Below are 9,220 nucleotides of genomic sequence, written 5' to 3'. Positions count from 1 at the left end.
GGGCCGGGACGGCAGCTTCTTGGTGCGGGACAGCGAGAGCGTGAGCCGAGCCTACGCGCTCTGCGTGCTGTGAGTGCGGGGCCGGGGCCGGGGCCGGGGCCGGGGCGCCGCAGCCGCAACCCCCTCGGGACCGCCGGGGCGTGCAAGCGGCGTGCAAGTGTGCGTGTGGGCACTGAGCGGCCCAGAGTGCAAGTGCAGGGGACCGGGCGGGTGTGTTGTGTAGGTGTCCGGCTGCACCGGGCACGCGTGCAAAGACCAGCCCGGGGTGTTGTGTCAATGGTGTGCAAATGCAGGGGACTGGTCGGGTGTGCAAATGTAGGGGACTGGCCCAGTGTGTGAGTGTAGGGACTGGCCCAGTGTGTTGTGTTGTGTAGGGACCTGTTGAGTGTGCAAATGTAGGGGAATAGATGCTTGTGCAAGTGTAGGGACTGGTCTGGTGTGCAAATGTAGGGTACGGACCCAGTGTGTAGTGTAGCGGACTAGTTGGGTGTGCAAGTGTAGGGGACTGGTTGCTTGTGCAAGTGTAGGGACTGGTCTGGTGTGCAAGTGTAGGGGACTGGTCCGGTGTGCAAGTGTAGGGACCAGTTGGGTGTGCGAAGGTAGGGGACTGGGCAAGTGTGTGAGTGTGGGGACCAATCAGGTGTACAAATGTAGAGGACTGGTTTGGTGTGCAAGGGAAGGACTGGTCTGTAGAGGACTGGTCAGGTGTGTTACGTAGGGACCAGTCAGGTGTGCAAATGTAGGGGATTGGTCGGGTGTGTGAGTGTAGGGACTGGCCCAGCTTGCTGTGTAGGGACCAGTCAGGTGTGCAAATGTAGGGGACTGGTCGGGTGTGCAAGTGAAGGGATTGGTCTGGTGTGTGAATGTACAGGACTGGTTGGGTGTGTGAGTATAGGGACTGGCCCAGCATGTTATGTAGGGACCGATTGGGTGTATGAATGTAGGGGACTGGTCGGGTGTACGTGTGCAGGGCACTGGTCTGGTGTGCAAATGTAGGGATTGATCCAGTGTGCTAGTGTAGGGGACAGATCCAATGTGCAAGTGTAGGGACCGGTCTGGTGTGCTCTGTAGGGGCCAGTCCGGGTTGTGCGTGTAAGGACCGGCCCAGTGTGCGAGTGTAGGGGCTGGCCCGGTGTGTGGTATCGGGGCTTCTCGGCGTGTGACCTCCTCCCATCCCCTGGTTTGGGGTCTGCGGAGGGAAGAGAAAGGAGGTGTCTCTCCTGCTCCAGAAAACTTCCAGCCCCTCTCTCATGGACTGACCCATCAGTGCTCTGGCGTGCGAAGGAGGGACGATGGGAGGGGACATGCCGCGTGTCTGGACACACGTCCACACCAACGCAGCTGACATCAGTTTTGTCCCCTTGCAAATAACACCCATGCACGGAGCGGACAGATGACCTTTCTCCGGGGGCAGCCGCGGTTGCAGGCGCTGTCACCGAGTCTGGGTGGAGGGAGCCGGGAAGAACTGGTGGGCACTGCCCAGACGGCTGCGCTGGGATAGAGGCGGACACATGCACCCAGGCTGCAGCTGCCCTGGTGCAGTGCTACCCCGGGGAACGCTCCCCGAGTCTAGCGAGTTACTCCGGTGTAGGGCAACATGTCATGTGTCCGCTCCTTGTGTACCCCGGTGGAAGAGCAGGCGTCCCCGGGTAGCTGTGTTGTGTGGCCAGTCTCTGCGCGTGGCGGTGCGATCACATCCCGAAAGGCGGTATTGCTAGTGCCCCCCGCCGAAACCGGGGTGCTGGGTGCTGTGGTATGGGCAGTGAGAGCCAGGGCCTGCCCTGAGGAGTTGGACCAAGGGCAGGAGAAAGGAAGAAGGATTCCCCATGTGTACGGGTGGGGAAACCGAGGCACGGAGTGGCAAAGGGCCTTGTCCAAGGACGTGCAGAGGTCAGTGGCAGAGCTGGGGCTTGATGCCAGGTCTCCCAAGCCTGTGGTTAATGGGAGCACTCGACCTCTGGGCCCTCGGGTCTCGTCTGCTGCTGTCGCAGGGCCGAGAGCGTTGGCCCGCAAACCAGTCAGGCTGTCTGCTCCCCCTGCCCTGACCTGGCCAGCAGGAAACAGCCGAACAACCCCACGGATGAGAAGCAGAGAGGCTGGGGCCTGGGCTCTGCTACCAATGCTCCACATAGTCTTGGGCACATCCCTTAGCCTCGACAGGCTGCAGTTTCCCACCCCTCCATGAGCCAGGCCTGGCTCCAAGGGGAATTAGGTGGAGGACTTGAGAGGTGCCCCCCTCTAGTGTGCATGCCCCTTGGCTTCTGGGGCAAAGGAAGAGGCACGGGTACCCTAGGGTGTGTTCAGCCTCCTCGCTGCCCTGTGCTGCCGGCCAGGCCTGATGCAGTGAGGGGACAGGAAACCCCAGCTGTGGAGGCCCAGGCAGCAGGAGCATTGGGTCGGGCACTCTTCTCTCCTGCTTCTGTGCCCCCCAAGCCTTTTGTCCTGTTGTTCGAGCCTCCCAATGCCCGGGGGGGCTGGCTTCTTGGCCTCCGGCAGAGCTGAGTAGCTGCAGCCTCCGCTGCTCTCAGCACATGCCCTGTTTCTGCTTCTCACCAGCCCCCTCCTGCCGTGTCCGTGCTCCGTTAAGTGGGACGCGCAGGGGCTCAGCTGGAGGGATGGCTCTGTGGCAGTTCCTGCCGTGTCCCCTGGCATTCAGATCAGACCCCCTTGTCCCGTGCCTGGCTCTGGTTCGGCCCTTACTGCCCTACCGCCCCCAGGGCAGATGTGCTCAGCCCACACTCAGCAGCTGGAACCGAGAGCTTCACCCCAGCAGCACGGCTTCTGTCCCAGGCCCTGGCTGAGAGACTCTCCGCTGCCGGATGGCAGTACTGAGACTAGGACGCGTGCATGCATGGTGGCAGTCGCATACAGCGGAGAGCAGTGTTGCAGGCTATGGCTGTCGTGATAAGCCACATCCCTGCTCCTTGGTCTGCAAAGGGGTCATGTCTAGCATGAAGGGTGCTGCGGGGCTGTGTTGTACGATGTGTCCTGGTGCTGAAATCCATACCGGCTGGGCAGGCAGTGCTTCACAGTGGCTAGGGCGTGGTGCTAGGTTCTGCTCCTTGCCACCGAGCTGTTCTGTGACCTTAGGCAAGTCACTTTTGGGCTCTGTGCCTGGACTCACCTAGACCCGGCCTGCACTGAAGGCAGCCGCAGCGCCTGGCTGAGCAACTCAGCGACTGCAGGGAACCAGCCAGACCCGCGCCCAGTTGCAGCGGCCGCATTCTGGTCTGCCCCAGCTCCGGGCTGTCCCTTGCCACGCCGTCCTTGTGGTAACCTCCGTGGGTGGGTGCCTGGAGCAGCGCCGGGCTGACTAAACCGGCTGGGCTCATTGGGCTGCCCGCAGAGAGCTTGCATCATGAATGCTCCTTGCAAGCTTGGAGTCTGCGCTGGGGACTTGGGGGTCCCTGCAGTGAGGTTGTAGCACCATGTTGGTCTCCCAGCCAGGAGCAGGCCACGGGGCTTGCTGTGTTAGTGGGGTCAGAAGAGGCCGAGGACCTGCAAGGTTTAGCGGGTTCACCCTGGGACATCCCAACAGCCTGGCACGCACGGTTGCCACGGGCCCAGGCCAGGCACCGATGGCCTGCGGACTGAGCCTGGTAGGGGCGATGGAGCCTCCAGGTGGAGGCTGCATGAGCTTTGCTCTGTATCCGTGCACCCACGAAGGGGGCTGCACTAGGGCTTCCAGTGCAGGGGCTGCTGCTTCCCTGGTGGGGAGGGCAGGAGAGCTCTGGGAGGCAGGAGACACACCCCACGGCTGGTGCTGCAGAAGATGGGGGTCTTCGCTGCCCCTCCATGCCTGTCCTGCCTTCTGGGCTCAGGGGGGTGGCTGGTGTCGGGGACGGATGACTGGCACTTCCAAAAACTGGACATACAAATCCCCCCAGGGATTTTGGCACTCAAGGGTTTTTTAATGGCATTTGGGGTTTTCTCACTCATATCGGGGCTGATTCAGAGCCAGAAGGTTGCAGTGGTTGCTCATTTCTAACGGAAATGCAGTGCCGAGTTTGGGCCTGGGTTCTGCCTGCTGGAAGGGACCTGCCCAAATCTCTGCCAGAGCATGAGTGGCTTTGCTTGGCCTGGCCCTGCGCTTGGCTGTTTAAACAGGAGAGATGCATCCATCTCCAAGATGCTGGTCCAGGTCCTTGACCATGGCGGGGTCTCAGGCTGTGACGTTCCCCCTCTCTAGCGCCTCGAGGTGCAGCGTGCTGCCCAGCTCCTTCCCTTCTTCTAGGTGCCCGGCAGCCCCCAGCTCCTGCCAGCTGGGGAGATGGCACTGCTTTGGTTGGCAGCCTGTTGGCATGCATGTGTACGTGTGTGTGTGTGCATGCATGTGTGTGTGTATGTGTGTGCACATGCATGCATTGGTGAGCAGGGGGCAGGGCCAGGCTTGAGGTTGAGAATTAATCTCCTTCTGCACATGTCATTGCCCCAGATTAAGAGCCGGAGCTGACCCCTGATTAGAAGCTGGCGGGTTCGGGGTTTCCCCAGCATCTGCCCAGGCCCAGCGGCTCATACACGGATCGGTGGGAGGGCCTGAGTCCTGTCCCCGTCGCTCTCGGGCAGGTCTCTGAGGCGCGTCTGAGATTTCTCGCTAGTTTTGCAGTGCCGTGCCAGGGAACCCTCCGCACTGTCTGGCTGCAAGCGGGTGAAGCCTGAGCTGTGTTACCTCTGCACCCCCACCCCAAAAGAGTGGGGGTGCAGGTGATGTTTTGATGCCAGGTGGTTGGCGTAGCTGAGGCAGGCGATGAAATGTTGTGCTGTAGGCCTGAGAAGCTGTGACCTGTCAGCAGCAGACCCTCCCCTGGGCAGCTGTAGGGTCTCTGTGCATCAGCGATGACTTCTGTCCTTCCCTGTAAGCTGGTGAGCCGTGCCCCCGCTCTGTGCTTGCGGTGCGAAATGCAAGGCTGCCGGCGTCTCAGGAAATGGTGCCTTCACCAGGCTCTGAGAGCTTCCCCGCATGAGATCCTTCCTAGGTGGTGATTATAGGATCATTGAGACAGTCCTGCTGAGGTCACATCTAATCCAACACCCTGCCTGGGGCAGGATCAGCCCTGTCCAGACAAACCTATTGTCCAACCTGTGAGCAAAACCACACAGCACTAGGCATCACATCTGATCCTGCTGCAGGGAAAGCAGGGGAACCACAGCCACCAACATCCTGCTGCTACGGGGTTTCTACATGCGTGCAGAAGTAAGGCTGGAAAGACCCTCAGGAGATCACCTAGTCCGACCTGGGAATTAAACTTGCAACCTTGGGGTCATCAAGCACCAGGCTTTAACCAAGTGAGCTATGTGCCCACCTACCCCATGACAGAGGAAGGCACCCCCCACCCTCCCAGTCTGCACCAGTCTGACCAGGGGAGCAAGTTCCTTCCTGACCCCAATGCAGCATCGGTCTGAGCCTAAGCAGAGGGACAAGACCCTCTAGCTATGACCCTCTGGGTTGGTCCCAGCAGGAGCATTGGCACAACCCAGGCCCCATCCCCCGCTGGGCTGTAGCAGCACCCAGCACCTCTGAGACACAAAACCCCCCTGACACATGTAGCAGCACCAGGGGAAGGTGGAGGTCTCTCCCGCCCCATGCAGCCACCAGAAGCCTGGGACATCCCCAAAGCAGAGCACAGGCATCACTGCACCTAGATCATCCCTAACTAGTGCCTGCCCAAACTTGTCTTGAACCCCTTCAGGGATGGAGAGTCCACCCCTTCCCTTCGCAGTCTGGGTTGAGGAGAATCTCCACTAGAGCAGCAATATAGGGCTCATGATCCGCGGATGAGCCGGTCGGGTTGGCAGCGATGCAGTAGCTCATTATTGCAGTGTTTCAGTCCTCCCGGCCCCTTCTTGGGAGGGCACAGCTACCGAAAGGAGTGATGTTCGTGTCTAGCTACGCCCAGCCCCTCTGGGTGGGATGCAGGGCCGGCCCGGCTCTCGTGCTTCGTAGCGATTGAGCCCCGTGCCTCACGCAGGCTGGGCTGTAGCACCTGCCGCGGTTCCCCTGTGCTCGGGGATGGTTCTGGGCCAGGACCTTGGGGTGTTTTATATGGCAACAGGTCCCTGCTTTTAGGGCTTGTGAGTCCTTGACCCCGCTCTCCTTGCTAGCCCACGCGCTGTCTGGAGACTCCAGGCTCCCCGCGCGGGGCTGGAGCGCTTTTTCCGGCGGCTCTCAGCTCGTGTCAGGTCTGGCCTGCCTTGGCTCGGAAAGATGATTTATCTGCGGCCTCAGATGTGGTTGGGGAGGTTTCTCCGCTCTTAATGAAAGAGGCAAGAGAGCCCGAGTCTTTAACAAAGAGGGTTTTTCTCCTGGCTGTTTGCTCAGGTGTCTGAGTTCCCCCAGGTCTCCGCTGAAACCAAGCCAACAGAGCCCTGGTTTCCAGTGCAAGGCCCGGGGGGGGGGAACCTCAGTCTGTCTCTAAGTCAGAAGCACCCCCGGGTCTGCCCTCTCCTCTGCATTGCCTCCGAGGGTGGGCGCTGTGATCCCAGCCTGCCCCGCCAGCCAGCGGGTCGCCTGCTCTCTGCTGCATCTTCCCTATACCCCGTGCTTGGCAATCCACGCAGACCCCTTCCAGTTCGAGAGGATCCGGTCCCGACATTGCTCCCTGCTGCTATCGGACCTCGGTGAGGGGTCCAGCTACGCCAGGTCATGAAACTTGCCCATCCATGATTGGGCTCCTAGCAGGCCCCGGGCCTCATATCCTTTGCTCCAGAGGCAGCCTGGCAGGCACAGGGCTTGCAAAGGGACCTTGGCGTTCAGAGCTGCCCGAGGCCACGTGGCCAGGCTGGGGTGCCACCTCTTGAGTCCCGAGCCCACGGCCCTACTTCCCCGCCCCGGGAGGCTTCGGAGGGGCAGCCTCCTCCCCAGCCCCCATGGTTTGCGGTGGAAAACGTGCCCGTTCTTAATATACCCGCTCCCGGCTGCGGGCACCTCCCTGCTCCATGGGCCCTTTGTTCTGCGGTGGGAACAGTCTGTTCCCTCGCCGGCCGCGCGGAGGGCTGCCTCCCACGTGCTCCCCCTCCGCCGCGCCCTGGCAGGCATTCAAAGCCCGGCGGCTGCCTGGAAGCCTCCTAAAACCTCCTCCACACCCTCCTGGGGGGTTTCCTGCCCTCTCCTTCCTAAGGGCCAGGCTCCCGGTGCACCCAGGCCTGTCCCCCCCCCCCCCCACACAACAGAGGGGGCGCCCCGCACAGCAGGAGCGGCCCATCCCAGGGTGCAGGGGCTGCATGGGTCCGTATCCCTCCGGCACCCTGGGCACTCCTGGCTGGAGGGGTGGGGGTTGCTTTGGATGCTGTCCCAGGCTGGTTTGGACCCCGCTGGCACCCCCAGCCCCTCTGCTTTGCAGCCAGCTGCCAGGGTGCCAGCTGGGCTGGTGCAGCTCCGGGCGCTCGGTGGCAGGCGGAAGAGATGGCTCGGGTAGCGACTGGCTGGGCGCGCGAGGGAGAGGCATGGAAGGGAAAATAAACTGCTTCTGGGACCTAAAAATAGCTCGACGGCCAGGAGGAAGAAAGGGAGCATTATTGGGTTACAGGCAAGCGCTGGTGGCTCTTAACCCTTGCAGGGGCCCGTGGGCTCGGGCTCTCCATGTCACGGGGCGGGGGGTGGGGAGCTGGCTGCCTTTCCCTGCCCTGCCCAGGGAAACTCCAGCGATCCAGGCATCATCCCGGCTGGGTTAATGATTGGCAGAGGCCTGGGGGAGGTGTGGTGGAGGAGGGCACGGAGCAGCTGGTTCAAATCTGCTGAGTCTTCCTTAACTCCTTATCCACGGGGCTGGGGTTTGGCTTGGCTTGGCTGCCTTGGCGGAGGGCTTGGGGTCCTCCCTGCAGCTGCCAGTTCAGTGCGCTTCCTCTGCCACCGGCGACCTGTATGACCATGGGCAAGTCACTCGCTCTCCCCGGTGCTTCTGTTCCTGCCACGGGAATGATCATCCCTACAACTTTTAGGTCTGTGGTGTCTGGAGTCTGTAGCGAAGCAGCTGCACGGAGGAGCTTGCAGTCAAAGCAGCGGGCCCGGGCAGCACTCGGACACGGGGCAAATGGGGGCTCAGCTCCGTCTTTATCTCTGCTCCCCGGGGCTGCCTCCAGGGACAGTGGTTCACGGCTTCTCCAGTTTGCGGGGGGAGGAGCCGCTGAAGGCAGCCGGGCCTGGCCTCTTGCTTGGGGTGCGGACAAACAGGCTGGGGCTGGTTTTGAAACAGTTCCAGGAAATCCTTCCTGGACCTAGCACTGACCAGCGCCAGCCTTCGCCGCTCGCAGGCCACATCCACGTTAGCTCGGGGACCTCAAGGCAGCAGCTCAGACCAGCAGCAACTGCAAGGGGAGGCCGGTCAGAGCCCCCCGTGTGATCAGTGTGGGGGACGCTGGGCGAAGGCACCTCTTCCTCGTTGCGCGGGGGCAGGCGATAGGAGAACCCAGGCATCCGGGCTCCCAGCGCCTCGCTCTAGGGAGATATTTTGAGCTCAGGCACCACGTTTCGTGGCAGAGTCTCGGGGCTACCCAGCTGCTGGGCGTCATCATCACCTGGAGGGGCCTGTAGCACGGGAGGGGCCTCCGTGGCGGCTGGCGGGGCTTGAGCCTGCTCCCCCAGCTTCCTCCCTCCATGCCAGGGCAGAGGCCCAGCCGGCCTCCTTCCATCAGCCCCCATCTCCCCCTCTTCTCCATGCCCCGCCGTCGCTGGGGCAATGACCGGTGGGCTGGGGGGCCCCGGCATCCTGACGGCAGCAAGATGCTGAGCAGCCCTGAACATGCTCATGTCCAGAGGGGAAGTTCCCAGCCCGGTCACTCCAGGTCATCGCTGCTTCCTAACGCTTGCAAGACCCAGCCCTGCTCCATGCAAGGTGGAGGATGCCCCTAGGGATCGCCAGGGGTCACGCCGTCCTCTTCCTGGGTGATGGAGCCCTAGCCCTGGCTGCAGAGGCTGCTTCCAAGGGCAATGGGGGAACCTTTGCAAATAGAGACCCCCAGCTCCCTCCCGCGCCCTGTATCCCCACTGATGCCAGCACAGCCGTGCTGACATGCACAGCCTCCCTGTATCCCCACTGGTGCCAGCACAGCCGTGCTGACATGCACAGCCTCCCTGTATCCCCACTGGTGCCAGCACAGCCGTGCTGACATGCAATGGAGCCAGCATTGCCGTCTACAACAGGGCTGACGGGGTTCGGACCCAGAGCCGCAGAGCTCTGCTGTGTCCAGATGCCCCGTTCTGCTCTCTGGGGCTGAGTGCCAC

At 62.0% G+C, this 9,220-nt stretch overlaps 1 protein-coding gene across 1 annotated transcript in view; it reads left to right on the top strand.

The window, feature by feature from the left end:
* Position 1: 1 nt before the first annotated feature.
* Positions 2 to 9,220, top strand: part of INPPL1 (inositol polyphosphate phosphatase like 1) — a gene marked incomplete at its 5' end in the record, with an annotated part of 35,254 nt that continues 26,035 nt past the window's right edge. Inside the window, one exon of the mRNA XM_025195219.1 lies at positions 2 to 69. Coding sequence (XP_025051004.1) covers positions 2 to 69 — 68 coding nt within the window. The remainder of the gene's footprint in view (positions 70 to 9,220) is intronic.

The sequence above is a fragment of the Alligator sinensis genome, unplaced genomic scaffold, assembly GCF_000455745.1.
Source record: "Alligator sinensis unplaced genomic scaffold, ASM45574v1 scaffold854_1, whole genome shotgun sequence".
Lineage (NCBI taxonomy): Eukaryota > Metazoa > Chordata > Crocodylia > Alligatoridae > Alligator > Alligator sinensis.
Note: the sequence above shows the minus strand (reverse complement) of the source record. Positions and strands in the feature narration are given on the sequence as shown.